Source organism: Porites lutea, chromosome 10 (assembly GCF_958299795.1).
Source record: "Porites lutea chromosome 10, jaPorLute2.1, whole genome shotgun sequence".
Classification (NCBI taxonomy): Eukaryota; Metazoa; Cnidaria; class Anthozoa; order Scleractinia; family Poritidae; genus Porites; species Porites lutea.
The window spans coordinates 17,728,933-17,748,559 of NC_133210.1; the positions used below are offsets into that span (position 1 = coordinate 17,728,933).

Here is a 19,627-nt window from a genome sequence, read left to right on the forward strand (position 1 = left end):
ACGGTAACATGTCTTTGGAAATCAAAAATTGCATACGGTTTCTAAACTTTTACCACGATTTTAGTTCTATAAAATTCGCAAAGCCGGTCATGGTTTGATTCCCGGTCAAGCCTGTCTCGAATTTGTTCAGGTTCTTTTTCGACCGCTTAGGTTGTTTATTCAACTGCGAGGATCATTTCCACTTTCATAGAATTTGTATACTTTGTAATCATGATTAGAAAATGATTACAAATTTTTGAAAGTTGTTACTAGGAAAAATAACGTCTTCGTTTCAGTTTAACGGTATGATATAATGGCTAAATGAATTCGTGGATGATTTTATTATGATTATCGTTGCTTTATAGAGCGCGAAATGTATGCAAACTAAAATTCTAAATTCTCTTGATTGGTTTTAGAATCCATAACTAATTAACCTTCAATCTTCAATGTAAATCTGTTCGGTTTCATTAACTTTTACGAGGTTAATTCAGCTTCTTCACTCAATTGAGTTTCGAAGTTACATTTGGAACAATTCATTGGACATTAATGTTGAGGTAAAACTTCCTCAATTTTGTGTGTAAAGAACTTGTCTTGGAGCTTGCGTTTATCATTCTTTGAAATACCTTGCGTGAATTTAGCATGAAGAAGCTTTCCTCTGGCTTGGCGAGGCTTGGTTTTTTCATTGGCATTTGGTTTCCTTTTGCTAGAGCAAGTAAGTTCTTAATTATTCCCCATGTTATTGAATCATGATGCTATCTTAAATATTGTTCCAGCCTTTAAAGCTACGCACACTTGCAGCTACAACGTAGATGGCGGAAATTTGAACAAGTTTGTTGCATGGTTGTTGGTTTTCATTCCGAATTTATTACTGAAACAGCCCACCGGCTCATTTAGATCTTCACGATCCACTATTTGAATTCACGGTGAGGATGAAATCTGAAGTATGGGTCTAGGGACCGTCGACATATTCACTTTTTCCCCGCTTAACGCCAACTGGACGTTTAGGGGGGGAGGAGGGGGTAAGGAAGTGGACGTTAGTGCAGGGCATTTTTGGACAAAGGCAAACTGATACATTTTCATAAATTTTACGTCATGCGTCGGAAAGACGCTTGCGACATTATTTAAGAGAAAGCAGGACCAATTGTAAATTTTACATTGTGACCTTTTAAACTCTATATCCTAAATCACCAATAAATTTATACAATACCCAAATTATAGTTAGTTTGCTGATTTTGTAAACACGTTTAGTCAGATCTCTTAGCGCAAAATATAGGCCGGATCGTTACAGACGTGACAAAAGTGTCAAATTTGGCACAGACCTTCCTTAGCACCTACCGATTAATACTGGAGGGGGTGCCCGTTACAAATGGTCCTAATTACAGATAAAAGGGGGGGTTAACTTTCACCTATGATAGCAGATTGGGTGCCCTGTGGTGAGTACTCTTCTTGTTTGATTCGGCTAAAAAACATTTGTTGCAAATTTTTAAGTTTTTAATTTGGTAATGTTTAGTTGTTGTTACACTATTCAAAATAGTTTTACATGTACGTAATACTGACTAGTGCCCAGTCTCCACATGGTAAGTGTGGCCATGTTCATTGTGCGGACTGTGCGGCTATCAGTGTCACTGCTAAGACTTGCCAGTGATAATATCATTACATATCAATTTAAACAGATCACAAAGCCAGCTTTCAAAGATGTCATACAATAACATAAAACTCAAATGTATCACATCCTAAACGATAGAATCGTTAAAGTTTGACATGCCACGTGAACGACCTCATGAACGGTAACTGACAACACGCCCACTTTGTAATTGGCAGCTAAGATTAGATTATAATTTGCTTCGTTGGTAACCCTGTCCTTGAGATAATGATTAAAACATGTCAACCTCGTCCTCAGGGGAAAAAGGAGGAGCAAGGGTGGCACAGTTGGTTAGTGCGCAGCCTTCGGGGCGAGAGGTCCCGAGTTCGAGCCCGGTGTCAACACCTCCTTATTTCAACTTCTCTTTTTTCTGTCTAGCTTTGACTAGCTTTAAATACCCTTAAAACGGAGAATTAATGGAGAGAAGGGGGTAAAAGGAGCGCACTGTCGACCTCAAGTTTATCACTAATTATTACTGTCACGAGTTATTGACGTAAAATATGGTCGCTTTACCTTGTTCTACCTTTTTATTAAGCCCTGGGTACGAAATTGTAAAACATGCCTCTCCAGGAATTTTTAACACTCTTTATTTTTTGCACATTTGCATTTAAAAAGAAGTGTATGAGGTCCCTGCATGCCTATACACCTGTAAGCGGCTCATTCACGTCAGAGCCCTTGGACCAGAGTGTTAATGGTAGGTCTATACGATCTTTCAAAAAAAAGGAAGGTCGTCGCGTGCGTTACAATTTACAAACAAACTAACTTCAGAAGAGCTGAAATTTACAGGAACAAGGCCTCTTTTAGCCAACCAATGATGCATCATTTATGAAAATGAATGTCATTTGTTTGATGCAATTAGGCGAATACCCCGTGGTTACGAAATCTTACGATCATGAATTCCTCAAGAGCAATTCAGTTACCAACTTTTCACAAAATAATGCTGTGGAAAATTACATAAAATACCAAAAAAGCAAGGGTCAACAATAATTATGGCCTGGTCCCTTCTAATAATGGAGTGGTCATGATAAAGAAGCCCATCAGCCCCAACTTTGACCACTCAAACATATTTTTGACAGATTACATACTGCAAAACTTTGCATTCACTTATGCCTATGTTGCCACACCAGGAGCCTAGAAATCGGCTCCTCGTCACACCTTGTTTTTATTGCTGAATATCATTCTAAAGAGCTTTACGAAATATTTTGTTAGTAGGGGTGTTTTGAACATGATTGATATTTAGAGATGGTGACAAAAACGAACACAGGAAAAGTCACAAAACAAGACGCATGAAACAACCGCAATCTAATATTCGTTTTACACCGATATAGTGGCTTCTTTGGCTGCTATGCTGACGTTCTTGAAGATGGCCGGTAGTATCACAGCTAGTTCCGGGTTAGGTATACCGTTTATTACCAGTTTCACGGTTCCTGAGACTTAGGGCCCGTTAACATAAAGGTGGGGGACCCCAGGTAGGTGAGGTAACCTGCTTAGGTGGGGTAAAAACATAACCCTCCTTTACATGCAATCTTACAACCCCGCCATCCTGGGGTGCAGTTTCTCAAGATTATATGAATGGTCGCTAACCATGTAAACGAGAAAAATGCTGGCAAACCACGTCTACGCTCAATTGCTGCTCTTGCTGCAACCTTCAGTGTTGTGGCTTTCTATTGTTACCTTCAATAATTATGTGAAGCCACCCAGCGCCAAAGTGAATTTTGCACGAATTTGATGTCGCTCGAATCCGACCCCGACTAGCCTGGGTTTCCTCACCTTGAAACGTTGACATGGCAAAATTTGACCTCAGCTGAGAGGGTTACCTGGTGTGGCAGACCTGGCTACCCACCTTGAAGGGTGACCCCACCTATCATGTAAACGTGATCAAATTAAAATGAGAGATTATATGGACAGGCGGGTTACCCCACCTAAGTGGGTTACCATTCCTACCTGGGGTCCCCTTCCTCCATGTAAACAGGCCCTAAAAGTTAGCCCGGCCCCCTTTCTACAGTTTCAGCAATTAAACTATTCACCATTTATCATTTGAGTCAATCTTGTACCTCTTGAGTCTCACTTTTACAACTTGATAAGCTGTTATTATTTTTGGACATGAGTGCTTCAGTGCCAAATGTAGAGGCTTCATGATAAACTGTGCTGTTTTTTGAACCTTGGGCTAACTGGTTCCTTTTTTTCGTTTATGAGACCAGATTCTTCTTTGTTTGTTTTTGCTTTGTAAAGCTTAGACAAACTGCGGAAATTGTAAATGATATGACTTGTGCCACGGTGCTTGCTTCTCTGTCAAAACATGCACTTGCGTCCAGCAGATAACTGGATAAAGAGAGACTGAAAGGCATCCAGGCCTATGTTAAGCTGAAAAATTAATTACCTCCCTAGGAAAGAACTATTTTGGGCTCTGTCATTTCGTTATTTGTTCTTCATGAATAGCTGTCATAAATCCCTGATAATATGTGATACAACAGACTCTTTGACAATTTCTTTTTTCTGAAATTTTGTTTGCTTTCTTCAGCTTAAAGTGACATGTAATGACAAGTAATACTTGATAAATAAGGCTTAAGCCACACAATAAGGTCTCCTCTAATTGAAATACATTAGAAAAGGAGAAGAGACCCCAGAAGCTCAGTACTTGCAAGTTATGAAGCAAAGACGAGGCCATCTTAGAAATGACTTATGAAAATGTGGGCGGACTGTGGACTTGCTTTAAGGGCACAGTAATAATCAACTTAATTGTACAATCAATAAGCAAAAATGGATGGGAATGCCAGATGTTCGAGTGAAATTGTTGTTTACAACCTGAGAATAGAATTCAGAGTGATTTAAGGTATTAAATAACAATTTTCAATCAAAACACCACAGGGACCCCAGCAGGTGAAATTTACAATAATTAAATCCTGTTTAGCACGCTTCAGTGGCATATTTGCGGTGGGCACCCCCTCTAATATTCATGGTACTGCAATAAGCTATGGCTGTGCAAAGTTTGGTGCTTTTGTCAACTCTGTAACAATCCTGACCCTTAGAGACCTGACTATTTGAGAACACAACTGGATTATCGTTTGTCAATACATACCTTCAAAACACGGCAGCCAGCGATTCTGGTTTGATCTCTGAATATGTAGTGTAGTAGGAAATCAAAAGCATCGACGGGAAAAAGCAGTTATACAGATTTTGCAAGAGAACGGGTAGGAGACGGGGGGTACACGGGTGAAGACACGGTTAAGTGCATGTCAGTATTGATTCTGGAATGCAGTGACTTTTAGAGCAGAAAAATTTCAAGTGAACGCTAAAGAGGGGGAAGGGGGGCAGGGGAGGGTCTGACCTAAACGTCTAGTTGACGTTAAGCAGGGAAAAAGTGAATATGTCGACGGCCCCTTACTCATTCCTGTTCATGCACAAGGTTCGATCGATTCAGCAGTTTGAATCCATCCCGGGCCATCCAAGGTGATTTATTGCGCTTCCTAATCACCTGATTAAGTTTCTACATTTCTTGAAAACAATGAATCCATTTTTGAAGCACATAGTGTAGTTCTGATTTTTGGCTCAAGTTCTAACATATCAAATGTTTTTCTTAGCAATAAATATTCCTTACCAAAGCGCTGAGATCGCTGAGTTTTGTAAGTGCAAACGACTTGCCAAACATTTCAAATGATATTTTACTATTTAAAATGTTTCTGATTTCTGATATGGGAGCATTTAATTCAATACAATTAAAAAAGAGTCCCGGAAATTAGACTAGAACGAAGTACTCTCACACGCAATGGAGTCTATAGAAATCAAGGAATTTTGGTCTAAAGACGGTTCCAGTTTACTAAGAAGCAAATTCGAAGTAGGAAGAGTCAGCATTACCCAGTATCCCAGTAGATTAAGGGCTTCAGAGATTCACTCCCGTTTAAAAAAGCACCTTTCCCAGCAGGGCATAGCCTGCAGGCTGCGTTCAGAATACGGTTTGGCGTTAGTAATTAACTTTTTCATTTACCATTGCTGAAGAAATTACCCTTTAAAACTGTTTATTATAGTTAAAGTCATTTTTTTCTTTTCTTGCAGATAAGTACATAATTGACAAGGAAACAGATGGTATGTTTCAAAAAATAATACGTGATGAATGAAGTATTTATAAATGACGCTTAACTTTTAAAATCATTAGCGTGAAATCGAAAAAGGTGGCATTCAAACATTTTTACTGAATCGACGTGGTCGCAAATAATAGAAAACGTGAGCATCCGAACTTCTAGAACTCGGAAGGTCGTGACTTCGATTTCCACCTGGAGCTCGGAATTCTTTCTGAGCTTTCGGGTGTGAAATTTCTTCTTCATCCAAATGTTTTTTTTTTTTAATATTTCTCCATTTCTCATTGGTTGAAATCCCCGGCTAAGCTAATTTTTAATAACCAGCAAGCGTTGAACAAGTTCGGAAGATGCTTAAGCGATATCCGGTAAAATGACGTCAAGACTACAGGATAAACGCCAGGAAACTCAGGGACGGTAACGAGAAGCCCTTGGGAAACGGTTGCGTTGTTATCTGAAGAGCTGTAGAAAATGGCAGAAAATTTCACATCTTTTGCGAAGACGAAATAGACGAACTGCTGCCAAGAAACAACAAGAACAGAAAAATTACAACTCCAAGGATGACATCACAGTAGTTTTAATGGATTTAGAAAAAAAATACTCTCTGAAACTCATGGTACAGTACAGGGTCCAACGGACTCCGTCAACAATCATTGAAGTACAGAGATTTAGTTATCAGATGAAAATTATGAAATACTATGATTATTTTAATGAATTTCAGCTTAGTGTTTGAAAATTTCGCCCTACCATTACTAATAAATGGAAAGAATCTCTCCTTCAGTTTCGGGAGCTAAATGATAAACTCTTGGTCCTCGCCTCCTTTATTTGGTTCAGAAATGCCCTCCGCATATTTTTTCCAAACTGTTGGTTGAATTATTATAATTAATATTTCTCTTTCTTTTCCCTTTTCAGCTATCATTCTTGATCTTGCCGTCGTGTTTTTTGTGTTGTGCTTAATTTTTTTAATCTTGGTTGTTTTACTCGCACTTGCCCTTTACAAAGCAAGAAAAGAACGAGGCTTGTAAGTAAAGCTAGTAGTTATTTTGTTTACTTACATGACCAGCGGCTATGTTAGCTTAGTGGAGCTAAAGGAAGTATTCACTTAGGTCTGTTGAAGAGCTTGAGAGTATAGAGTACTAAAGTGATGATGTCATAAAAATGAAAGTTCTGAAATTATGGGATTTGTCAGGATAATCTGAAAGGCAATGTCCAAGAAGCCTACTTGCCAAAAATGAGCATTTCGTGGCAAATTGTCTCAGAGATGTTACCCGGTTATAGTCAGAAAACTCCATACAAACCCTTCTAATTTTTTTTTTGGGTCGACCCAAAAAGATTTAGAAGGGTTTGTATGGAGTTTTCTAAGCATAATTGGGCTACGATCTCAGAGACAGTTTGGCCCGAAATGCTCATTTTTGGCAAGTGGGCCTCTTGGACATTGTTCTTTTAGAATATCCTGACAAATCCCATAATTTCAGAACTTTCATTTTTAGAACGTCACACTTTAGTACTCCCTGATTCGCATAAAATCTTACTATTGTCGCCCCTGTGAAAAGAAATAAGAATTGGGGCACAAAAGTGGCTTTAAGGGGCAAAATGGCTTTAAGGTGTATTATCATTCATTCAAAATATTTCTCCGTTTCTCATTGGCTAAAATCACACGCACAATTCATCATAACCAGCTACTGTTGACCATATTTGGAACCGATAACGTCAAAAGTGCAGCAAAGTTGCAGATTATTGCAGATCGAGGAGGGAGCTATCAACCTCGGCCTTCGACCTCGGTGGATAACACCCTTCGAGATCTCCATAATGTTTTTTATCATATAAACACCAATGAAATACCAGGTGAGCTTTCGCGCGAAAACTTGATATCTTCACATGTGAAAAAATGACCGTTGCTATGGCTACAAAATAAATCGCAACTTTCACACCAAAAAACTATTAAATTGAAATGGTTTGGTAATTCATTGGTGTTTATATAATAAATAGAACATTACCTGGCCACTTGGAGATACGAAATTTCTCTTCTCCTGTTGAACAAATATTTCACTCGTTCGCGCATATTTTTTAACACTCGAAGAGAAATTTCGTATCTCCGCGCGGCCATGTAATATCCTCTATATATCCGGATCCTATGAAAGCCGAATTTAATAACTGCTAATTATAGGAAATGTGAAAATGTTGAATAGACCGTTTCCGCATTCCTGTGAACAAAACATCGACTCGAGGCATGGGCTGACAGAGCACGGTGATTTGTATGAAACTGTATAAACACTATCGCTATATATGCAAAAATCGTAAGTACGGTTTCATTTTTTTGAATATTAGTATTTTTGCTATCTCTAATTTCAGGAACTCGTATAAAGGGTACACAGTCTCGTACCGAGATAGTGAATCCTTGAAAGGTGAGAGCATTTCCAGTCCTTTTTACGGGCACGGAATTTACTCCTTCCGTCCTGAAGGTTCTATCTACCTACCTGGACGCATTAGCCACATAGGAGGCAAGAATGACGAGGTAAATACAGTAAACTTTAAAACTCAGTTTTTGTCATTGAGGTGATGATGCTAAGACACAAGTAGCAAACACGTAGATAAACAAACAAATAAGAAAACAACCAGACACGGTAGTCACAAGACATGACACACAGTAGTTAGGGCCGGGGAGGGGAACGTCTTATAATGGCCTATACGGCCCCAAAAGGGGGGCCTTCTTTAGGCTTCAGGTATATAAAAGGGTGGAAAGTCCAACAGTTGAAGTATGAAGAAGGGTAGGGAAGTCTGTCATTTCGGCCCTACTTCGTTCCCCAGGGGAGGGTACTCCCTATATTATGGCCTATACGGGGAGGCTCCGCTGGGAAGGGGGACCTTTTTCAGGCTCCAGGTACATTTTTTTAATTAAAGGATGGCGAGTCCAACAGTTGAAGTATGTGGAAGGGTAGGGACATCTGTCATTTCAGTCATACTTAGTACCCCGGGGGGAGGGTACTCCCTACATTATGGTCTAAACGGGGAGGCTCCACCCGGAAGGGGGACCTTTATTTAGGCGTCAGGTACGTGAAAGGGTGGGAAGACCAACAGTTGAAGTCTGTGGAAGGGTAGGGACATCTGTCATTTCGATCGTACGGCCTCAAAGACCTAAAAGGGCTGACAGATGTAATTTCTGGCTGTGAAAAAGACGAGAAAACGTTCTGGTTTTGTGGTTTATTCATATTTTAAATGCAGTGCCTTTATAGTAGTTAAAAGAGATGCAAAGCTCTAAACTATGTATGTGAAAGGGGTACCATTTGTCAATAGAAGCTATACAAAAGGGGTACCTTTTCTGTCATAAACGGTAGATAAATGGGTAAGGGGTTGGACCCCCGGGCGGAGCCTCCCCGTATAAACTTTGTTGAGTGCCCCCCGGGTAGTTAGGTCGTGTTCTATAGGGTCTTTTACCCAGCCGTTCTTGTCTCGTCAGTCGTCACGCATAAAGGTGGGGGAGGGGGGGAAGAGAGAGAGAGAGCGTCACAAGACTTAATAGCCCATCTCCGAGTTCCGAAAACTCTCACTTTTTAAACGAGGCTAAATGCAAAACCTTTCTTGCGAAAATGAATTTTATTTGCATGAAAATAAAAAACCATTGTCATATTAATGGCTTCGCACTTTGCCTCGCCTTGAAACAGAGGCTCGGGGAAACGCGGAAATGGTCTATTGGCACTTGGGGCCGAAACAGATCTTTTTGATCAATCATTTACACTTGTGTAAAAGTGTCTTATTGCCCTGAGTATTTGTCTCTTTACATGATATATTTATCATAGGAGCATGCCTATGAGAACAACGGCGTGGTTTTCAATGAAAGTGAAACGAAGAGAGACTCGCCCCCGCCAGAGAAAGGACAAGAGGATGAGAAAGTCAGAGAGAAAACCAGAAAGGAAAATCCAATATTTGAAAACCCTGCATTCGAAATCCCTGGTTACGAAATATTAGTTAGGTTTGACGACGATGACTTGGACAGCCATGACTACGAGATGTTGGACGCAATGGTTGCCGGGAAGGAAACATCAGCGACGATTTAGTGGAGATCATTCACCTCGTAACTGCAATTTTGACAAAACGGCGTCGACAGAAAGTTCCATTTTGTCACTTTTTAAAACACTAGAATTTTTAAGTTAGCGTTCCAAAAATGTTGTAGTTGATCACGATTCTGATGTCAAGCTTTAAAAAGTTAGTAGTCATGTTACTAAGTACCATGTTTTGGAAAGTTCATTGTCAGCGCTTATTTCTCTCCTTTCAGAGAGTTCGGTTGATCTTCTAGCTTGCGAAACATCAGCTTTGTGCAGTGTCAATTAATTTTTTTTAAAAAAAGGGACACAAATCAACAGTGTTTTAGAACTATCTTCAATACGATATTTTTATTTGGTAAATTGCTGCATTATTGGCTTTTCCGTATTTAAGCTTCATTCAAAAAAGCAATTTTATCCCAAAAACAGTGACATATATTAACCCAGCTTGTGGTTATTCAAACAAGCAAATGAATTTGTTTATTCTTAAATCTGCGTTACAGTACAAGTTTATCCGTAATACAGCCACTTACTTTTACAACAAGGCAAGAATCTTGGAACTAGATTCGACTTGAATATTAACTATTGTTGGTAGCAGATACAAAGGTTTTTTAATGTGCTTATATGCTTTTAATTAAAAGGGAATAGCTTTTAGTTTTGTCTGATTTATTTTCTTTACTAGTACTAGTAATCAAAGATTATGGTGTGTCTTCTTTGGGAATTACGCACCGAACTGAATTGTACGGATTAGTCAATACTTTCCTAGGTTTTTGTTCCACATTCATTATATTAGGAAACAAAGAGATTAATCTACGAAATATTTAAGAAAAGATTTCACCTCGCCCTGTAGTTTCTTCTTTAAAATTAAGTATTTAACTGGGCGAGCACAATTTAATATAAATCGACAACCTCTTCTCTCGTTACGAACATGCACAGATTGCCGACGCAATCACAGAACACTCAACGACTCGATGACCGTCTCCTTCGTCGACGCAATTAGACGACAAATGTTCAAAGAGCTCGAAAATTCAACTAAAAGGAAAAAATGCTACTTTCACCCCAAAACCATAAAAGTTGGCAAAGCATACACATCAAAGAATTACTCAATTCTGAATGGCTAAAGGAGGAATGCTGTTCTCTTGTAACACATTGCGGTTTTGTAATACGAGTGCAACTACAAGTGGTTGAAAACACACACCCACACCAACACAAAAAAAACAAGCGAGAGCCAATCAGATTATAGTTGTTTCTATAGCCAAATTTTGGCGGAAATTTGAAAACAAATTCGTAGAAAATATGTCGGCGGTTTTCAGCTAACAGTCGGATTTAGTTTTTCAAGTAAAACAACAAAATAACAGACAGGGCGTTGTTTCGAAAACAGAGTCAAAAATAAGCTTACGTCATCCTGAGTGAATGTGGAAAGGAAAATATAATTAACAATTATTCTTCGAGCCCGAATGGGCTCTGAGTCAATTGACTCAGAGGCCATGAGTAAAATCCAACTAGTGGTCTATAATCAATGCTGCGTTCTGATTGGTTGAGCTACTACTAGGCTATATGTTATAGCCTACTAGTACAGGGGCGGATCCAGGATTTTTTTTTAGGAGGGGGTGCACTCGTCTCTTGCTCTACTTCAAAACCAATAAACCACATAGTTTTTTTTTGCAGAATACCAGTTGTATTAGAAAACCGCAGGTCATCTTAGGGGGGGGGGGTGCGCACCCCCTGCACCCTCCCCCTAGATCCGCCCCTGTAGTAGAGAAAAGCGCGCGCTTTTTGGCGGCAAAAAAGGATTAAATTCTAGTTTTAACTGGCTAATTTTTTTTATTCTCGATTTTTTTTACCAACTAGTTGGATTTTACTAATTACCATTATTTCCTCCAATTGCACTGGAAATCATGTGATTACTTCCAAAAATGTTTCATGCACAAAGCAAAACGAATAACACACAGGTTACTCTCAACTCGAACTTGGAAAGGTGAAATCAAGAAGAAAGAAAATGACGTGTTCTTGGTGATTTTCGCAATTTAATTAAGTACCCTGAGAGCAGAGCCGGAGAGTTGTACAGTAGCTCTCCCAGACTTGGATTTTCATTAGCCTTCATAAACAGTAGCTTCCGTTTTTAGGGCGAGGGGTATTGTTTGTGTTGAATCATCTGTTGGTTTGTTCTTCAATCACTGGACAGCCACTGACCTTCTCGAATTCGATCTTCTTAGATCGGTCGGGAACTGAGGAAAGATTAAAGTGGGAATTTGCTTGCCAGGTAAAATTGTAGTTGTCCTCGACTTTCTCTCTTTGAAATCTCGCCCTATGGGAAGCCATCGAGGAAACTACGGAGTTTGGGCTTGTGCAAAGATAGTAAAGAGCGATGATACCACGCTATCTCATCTTCACGGTAGCATCCAGAAAGGTCATGAAAAAATACCTATTGGTAAAAGTTTCATCCCAGGTCAAAGGGTCACTCACAGACATTATTATTATCATTATTATTATTATTATTATTTATGCTAAAGTTTAGATTTGCGTATTGGTGTTATTCAAGGTGCCAGTGATTGGAAATAAAGTGCCGCAAGAAAAGGCCGCCAGGACTAATTAACCTCGTTCCCAGGGTCCTCTCCGAATCGAGGACGAGTAGGAGAGAACCCTCGGAACAAGATCGCACCTAGACATTTGTCAAACTTCTCAACCAATCGGCATGTAGGAGTGTTTGCGCGGCTTGAATAGGGACTCGATCTCCTCTAGTGTTTTTCCTTTTGTTTCTGGAACCAGTTTGTAAACAAAAACAAACGCTAAAAACATGCATCCTCCGTAAAACCAAAATGTCCCTTGGATGCTTATTGATGACTGCATGGGATCATACAACTTGGTAACAATGAAAATAAACAGCCAATTAGCCATTGCTGTCATACAAACAGCTGGACCGCGGGCTCGCATCGGGAATAGCTCTGACATGACAAGCCAAGGGACTGGACCCCAAGCCAAACAGAAAAAGAGGTTGAACAAAATTACACAGACGATGGATAGCCAGTTAATCTTTGATGCGGGGATCGAATGGCTGATAGAACCCAATAAAGATACCGTGTTAGAGGACGAGCTGCTCTCTGGCGGAGGTATGTAGATTTCGAAATAAAAGCCAAGCAATAACAAACTGATGCACATTCCAATTGCCATTGTTAGCAGAGGGATTCGTCGTCCGGCTTTGTCCATTATCAGGCATGCCAAAGCGCCGCCGAGTAATCGGATCAAGCCAACAGAGATGCTAACAAGTTTTCCATTTTTAAAACCGGCTACCATAAAGATGCCAGCAGCATTAAAGAGAACCACTGAGTTTCCACCAAACTGTTGGAAAAACTTCAATCCAACGCTGATTAGCAAAGGTTTTGCTAACGCTGGTGACAACCATTCACGAAATGAAAGCTTCTCCTGACATTCTGGAGAAAAAGTAAAGAAAAATAGACTAGAGGTTACAAATAATAAGTTAGTATAATGCTGCGATTAGATACTGGGTAGTAAAACATCATCTGAAAAAACAATCATCTGAAAGACCCATTTTGCTAATATCAGGACACCCGAGGAGCCACAGGAGCCCCAAAGATGAACAGCTGTACAGCTCGCCTGAGGGCTCGCATCAATACACCTCTTAAGCTTGCACGTTTTGTTTTCCCATTGAAGGTCTCAGCGGAATTTCCCCTTTGTCTTTTCATAAATGACGCTTACAGATGCACGTGGATTCACTATTTTTAAATGGACCATAAGGCACCTTGTTTACCCCCCCCCCCCCCCAAAAAAAAAAAAAAAAAAATTTTGCATAATCATTGGAATACGACAAAATTTGAAAGAAACAGTTCTCTGGAATATTATCACATTAGCTACGTTGGGAAAACAAAACAAACAAATTAAAGGGGTCTATTAACCCTTACGTTTATATACAAAACTATTTATGAACTTCGAATGAAGACCAAATGATTGAATTTTCCCAGCCTTCGAGGTTATGTGTTCACTTTGTCTGAAATAATTCAGTGTGGAACTAGACTGAAACACTGTGACCGGCCGTCACAAAAGTATTTGTCGGCAAGAATTCCTGTCAAACCTTAATTCACCATTTGGAGCGTTTTCATGTGACGTCACGGCGGTCATTTTGGTGTTTCAAAAAGATCCTGCGCGAGTTGAAGTCTTTTCAATTCTTACGTTAACGTTTCTCTTTGTTCGAATAACATACAAGGAGGTGAATAGTGGTAACTATACCGAGACGCGAATCGTCGAGGTATATGTCTACCGCTGTTCACCGACACTGAGGGGGGCAGTTGTTTTGGTATTTACCATATCAGCTAGATATAACGTCACTTAGTAGGAACTTTGTTTACAGTGTACAAACATTTCGAGGATTTTGTCAAGTGCATTTTACGATTTTGTTGCAGATTCAGCATGAAAATAATTTTCTAGGAACTAGTGAACACCGACAAGCCAAGGTTCGTCGCCTTCTTAGTATTTGTTTGTATTACTGCTACATTTATCAAACAAATTTCGTCTTCCGAAAATGTCTCGAAGCGAGACGCCATCTTGGCTCCGGTCGCAAAACAGTGAATAGGGACCTTAAGATCAGGACGGCGACGGCAGAGAAAACGTCGCTTAAAAAGTGAATTCGCGTTCTTCCAATCTTCATTGCGATTACTCCAAGTCACTTACTTTGTCATATGTAAGCGAACCCTCCTAAACTTGAGTTCCCAAGAACCATATCCAAGTTTAGAAAGAGAGAGGAAATTTCGTCGTCGCTTGTGTACTTCCTCTGTACAAGGTGAAATTAGGCATTTTCATGTCGTAGTCGTGCAGTGACAGCAAAGAAATGCACAAAAAAGCGTGATGCACGTGCAAAATTGTTGTTTTGCTAATTAAACCTATTGCTTTTGTGACGTTCCCGTTGCCGTCGCCGTCGTCGGATCTTAAGTTCTCTAATAGATAAGGATAATCCGAGTTACGGGAGCCAACAAAAACGCGCGAAAATTGCTATTCACTGATTTGGTCAATACTAAATTTGCATAGATGCAGGCCACAATAGTGAAGACACTCTGCAGTCAACTCTTTATGAGATAGACACCTTTGAGACCTACAAGAAGTGTCCGTCTTAGAGCAATCTCCATCTTTTTGCGAGTCAAATAAAGGGAGTAAAGAAAGGCAGGGACCAACTATAGCTGTCCGTTTTACGGAGGCGCCTGCTAAGAGAGAGTCGACAGTATTGGTCCACATAATTACAAAGATCACATTTATCATTCCGAATGACTAAATAAGAAAAATCAAATTTGTACCAAAAGTAGACTCAATTGATAAGCACTCTTTCACGATGTCAACATCCGGCCCTCGTAGCCACAGAAGAAGTTCAATTGCTTCAAGTCGTCGATTTTTCATAAGTGCCCAGCGAGGAGTCTCTGGCATGGCATACATAAGGACGACAAGGAGAGCAGGAGGAACAGCGCCATAAAGAGCCGACATCTTCCAGTGACAAAAAGCTCCTACTAAATAGGCCAATAGTTGACCTGCACAAATTGCTAATGAGAAAATAGAACCCAAACTGCCACGTAGTCGTGCGGGAACAATTTCAGCAACGTACACCTAGGCATCAAGAGAAATGTATAAGTTAGCTCCTCTAAGATAACGCGAACGTCTTACGTTTCCCATATGAGCCCTACAGATCGCCACGTTGTGCAATATTTCTGGGTGAATTAGCAAAAACTCACTTAGTGACTTTGGGAATCTTGAATCAGTGACGAACGGAACGGGAAAAAAAATTGCAAGAACGGTTAGTGAGGAATACAAGCTTTAATGTTCGTGTCTGCGCTCGCTATTGGCTTTTCGCTTATGGCTTGCCTGGAATGGGCCTTCAGGGAGTGGGAAGGGGTACTCAACAAAGTTTTTAAGGGGAGGCTCCGCCCCGAGGTCCAGCCTGTTAATCCTTTAAAAATCATTTTTGAAAGAAAAAGAACCCCTTTCGTATACCTGCCATTAACAAATGGTACCCCTTTCACATACCTAATTTAGAAATTTGCTTCCCTTTAACTGCTGTAAATGCACTGTCTTTAGAATATGAATAAATTACAAAACCAGAACGTTTTCTTTACTTTTTTACAGCCATAAAATGCACCTGTTAGCCCTTTTGGGCCTTTTACCAACCAAAGTGACAGATTTCCTTACCCTCTTATACACAGTGCAACCCCGCTTTACGGACACCCGTATATTATGGATAGTTTCCTTTGTCCCGACACTGAAAAATCTTATATATTTTCTCTAAAAATAAGCCCATCAATAGGGACACTATATATGGCATGTACCCTTGGTGTCCGAATAAATCGGGTTCCACTGTAGTTCAACAAGTGAAATTCCAACCCATTCTTATACCTGAAGCCTTAAAAAAAAACTACCCGTTCGGGCGGAGCCTCTCGGTTATGCCAAATACAATATTGTCTGTTCTCTATTACTAAAAACTGAATCATTGGATAATGCAATTCTAGAGCTCTGATTGGCTTAGCCATCATGGAATATGAGCCATTACACCATGCTCTCCAAATATGGTAACTGTACGCGTCGGCTCAAAGTTAAAAACAAGCTGAAAATCGGTTGTTTTTACAATAGTCGGGAAGAATTCTCGATATTTGGTGGGTGCTTTTAATAAAACGATTATTTCAGTCGCGCCTCGTTGGCTATCTACCATCTCATATCCAACGCGCACTCGTGGAATAATTGTTAACTGTCTGTTGTCTAGGCCATTATAGGAAGTACCCCCCTGAAGTGGGCCATAAACTTATCTTTTTTGGCCTCATTAATATATACTTATCATTTTCTTATAATACCGTCTCTGAATATTGTAATAGCAATATAAATAACATTTGAAAATTTGAGCCCGATATGTCAAATTGCTTTCCAGAAATTCGCTTTTAAAAACTTAAAATTTTAAGAAAGTATAGCTTAAAATAAAGAATGTATAACTTTACATTTTTGCCACCCAGCAATTTTGCATTTTAGATGGCTGATATTTTTTCAATATTGCCTGCAAAGAGCTAAAAATCAACCAGTTCTTTCTCGACTTTAAGACTTTAAGATTTAGTCTGCCTAATAGAGAGAGAAGTGTGACGTCACGTTACCATGGTAACAAAATTTCTGAATCTTGATAGAGACGGCCATTTGCATTGTCGAACGTGTATGTATGGTCTACCGTTTTGTTCATGAGTGCAATCATGCACAGGGAATTGAAGTCATACATGTCAATTTTTTCGTTTTTCCTGCCATATTTATAGGACCACGGTTTGTTGAAATTCAGAAATTTAGCTACCATGGTAACGTGACGTAACGACTTCTCCTCTCTATTGTGCGACCACGGCTTCTATGTAAGCAGAGGATTCGGGTCTTTTAGTACCTTACCGGAACAGCAAGTGATATGATCCCACAGGCCAACCCCGTGAAGATACGACCTGCGTACAACATGGTATGATTCTGCGCAAGAATGATTAAAAGCCATCCAAACTCAAAGAATATTGCACATAGCAGGATGGTCCCCTTACGGCCATATTTGTCGATGGACCATCCCCCAATGGGACCTCCCAATAGAGCACCAACTGCGAGCAAAGACTGCCAAAAAAAAACATAGCTTAATCGTTTCACCGGCAAAGAGAGGGCGCTGGTAACACTCAATGTTCTTTATATACCGGGTTACCTCCACCGGTGTGCAGCCTTCCTAAATTAGGTAAATACATAGCCTGAGTTTCGGGTGTGTCAGGGGAAACAGAGAAGGGAAAGAAACGCCTAAAATAGACACTTTTACAGAAGCCTTCCACCCTGAAAGGCATACGTTTGTATCAGGCTTCTTTTTTCTCTTTTCCTCCCTCCTCACTTCTTTCCTTAAAATCTCCTCTAACCTAGCCTCTTACAACTCAGCCTACCTAATACACTGACCTGAGTCAGGAGGCGCGAGAAATAAAAAGGATCAGTACGCAGTACAAAACTTTAAAAAAATATTTTTACGTCCCACTCCGAAAATGAATACGTACCAACTAAATTCGCAGGGTTACGAAAAGACCTCACCACGTTCAGTACAAGCAGCTGATCAGGACTGAGTTGGGCAAGACGTCCGCGGCGGCTAGGAAATTTTACAATCTACTTTTAAAAGTAGCTACCTATGAGTTTTAACTTTGCGGTGGAAAAAAATAGAAAGACTTTCTGTGCAAAAAAAAAAGGCAAAACGAGAGAAAATTCTCTTTTCAGTACCAGTCAAAACTAAACAAATTATCAAGAATTATAATAGGGATATCACATCAAAAGTAAACACCCCAAAGGCTTTGCCGGCGAAGGGGGGTGGGACACTAACCCGCCTAAATGCGATGCTGGTAATGGCCATCAAGGTCGGTACACACTAGGCGACAAGTTGCTGCAACACGTCGCGGCGACAGATCACTCCGTGTGTACAGGTCGGGCGACTAGTTGCAGCAACAAGGTGAGGCGACACGTCGCAGCGACAAATCGCTTCGTGTGTACTGGAGAATTGTTGTGAAAATCTTTGTCTCCGCAACATAATTTTGTCGCTGCAACAAGTCGCAAAAAATCAAATCAGACTGAATCTGTGCGACTTGTTGCGGCGACAAATTCTGTTGCAGCGACAAAGATTTTCACAAAAATTCTCCAGTACACACGAAGCGATTTGTCGTTGCAACGTGTCGCCGCGACAAGTTGCTGCAACTTGTCACCTAGTGTGTACCGACCTTCATAGTCTAGCCCTAACTCGTCCCCTAACGTCTCTCAGTCTAATATATTAAAGAGAAGATGGCAGACAAGGGGAAAGCCACCCTTCGGTCACGCGTGCGATCCAAATGGAGACGACCGAGAACGAGTCTAGCCCGCCAGCAAGTTCTCCAGGGGCTCTCGCAACCCTACAGTGGAGGTCCCATAGTCGACCAGCTTGAACTTATTCTAATCACGTAGAGCAGATGATAACGTAGTTATGCTCTTTAACCTCTAGAAAATTTTGAAATTTCCATTTGATGTCTGTGGATTTAGCTGTTTCTTATTTCAATTATTATTTTACTTTCCTTCCAGTCTAAATTTCGGAAGTTGAACGAAGATAGTTTTTATATGGAGCTTTGAGCGACGTACGTCAGCCTGAAGTGGACTTTTTACATTCTTAGGCAGAGATTTTGCGCATAATTTCAGGGAAATCATCTCTAAAGGAGTAACGACACTTAGCAATACTACAAATTCGTCACTGTCAAGACATATTAAAGGGGAAGAGGCATACACTTCCGGTTGGCCTGGGTGGCTCAAAAGGGCCTTACTAACATCTTGACACTGAAGGTTAAGGTTCATTTATTTCACACTATTTACAGACAAAAACATAGAAAGAAAAATATAGTTACAATCGATGATTACGAAATAAAATAACTAAAGTACGGGTTGTAAGGTGTTTGTGGTGGTCAAAGTAGCGAAAGAAAAAAAAGGCTTACTTACAGAAAACCAGGATCCTTGTGAGGCAGTCAAACGAAGAGCGGAATCAGCGTCATCGCTTATCAAATCCAATAACGCAGACGACGAATAAGAAAAACAATAACCAAAACTCAAAGGTCCCAAGGCTGCTATAAAAGAAGCAAGAATAGGCCTATAAATTCGTTCTTTTTCGGTCATTTCAAGCCAGCGATACTCTAATGACATTGACTCCTAAGAGACTCTTTTTAGATGACTGATCACTAGTACTTGTTGAAAACATCAGAAATATATGCACTTGAAAACAGAAAACTTTGCCCGTGATTCAATGTTGATAATTATTTACGTGGTATGAAACGCATGTGACCCTGCATCCAGAGTATTTCACCGCACATGTCAGATCATATAGATCCGCCGTGACTTAGAGAGAAGTC

At 40.1% G+C, this 19,627-nt stretch overlaps 2 protein-coding genes across 2 annotated transcripts; one reads left to right on the forward strand and one right to left on the reverse strand.

Moving 5' to 3' along the window:
* Positions 1-563: 563 nt before the first annotated feature.
* On the forward strand, positions 564-10,388 carry LOC140950609 (uncharacterized). The gene is made up of 5 exons (XM_073399847.1): positions 564-691; positions 5,675-5,704; positions 6,607-6,715; positions 8,047-8,209; positions 9,492-10,388. The coding sequence occupies exons 1-5, from the start codon at positions 619-621 to the stop codon at positions 9,747-9,749; spliced, it is 633 nt and encodes a 210-aa protein (XP_073255948.1). The 5' UTR covers positions 564-618; the 3' UTR covers positions 9,750-10,388.
* Positions 10,389-11,514: 1,126 nt separating this feature from the next.
* Positions 11,515-19,503, reverse strand: LOC140950607 (solute carrier family 2, facilitated glucose transporter member 8-like). Its single transcript, XM_073399846.1, has 4 exons — positions 19,221-19,503; positions 17,145-17,351; positions 15,038-15,341; positions 11,515-13,165 (listed from the first exon to the last, which is right to left on the reverse strand). The coding sequence occupies exons 1-4, from the start codon at positions 19,419-19,421 to the stop codon at positions 12,417-12,419; spliced, it is 1,461 nt and encodes a 486-aa protein (XP_073255947.1). The 5' UTR covers positions 19,422-19,503; the 3' UTR covers positions 11,515-12,416.
* Between the last annotated feature and the right edge of the window lie 124 nt (positions 19,504-19,627).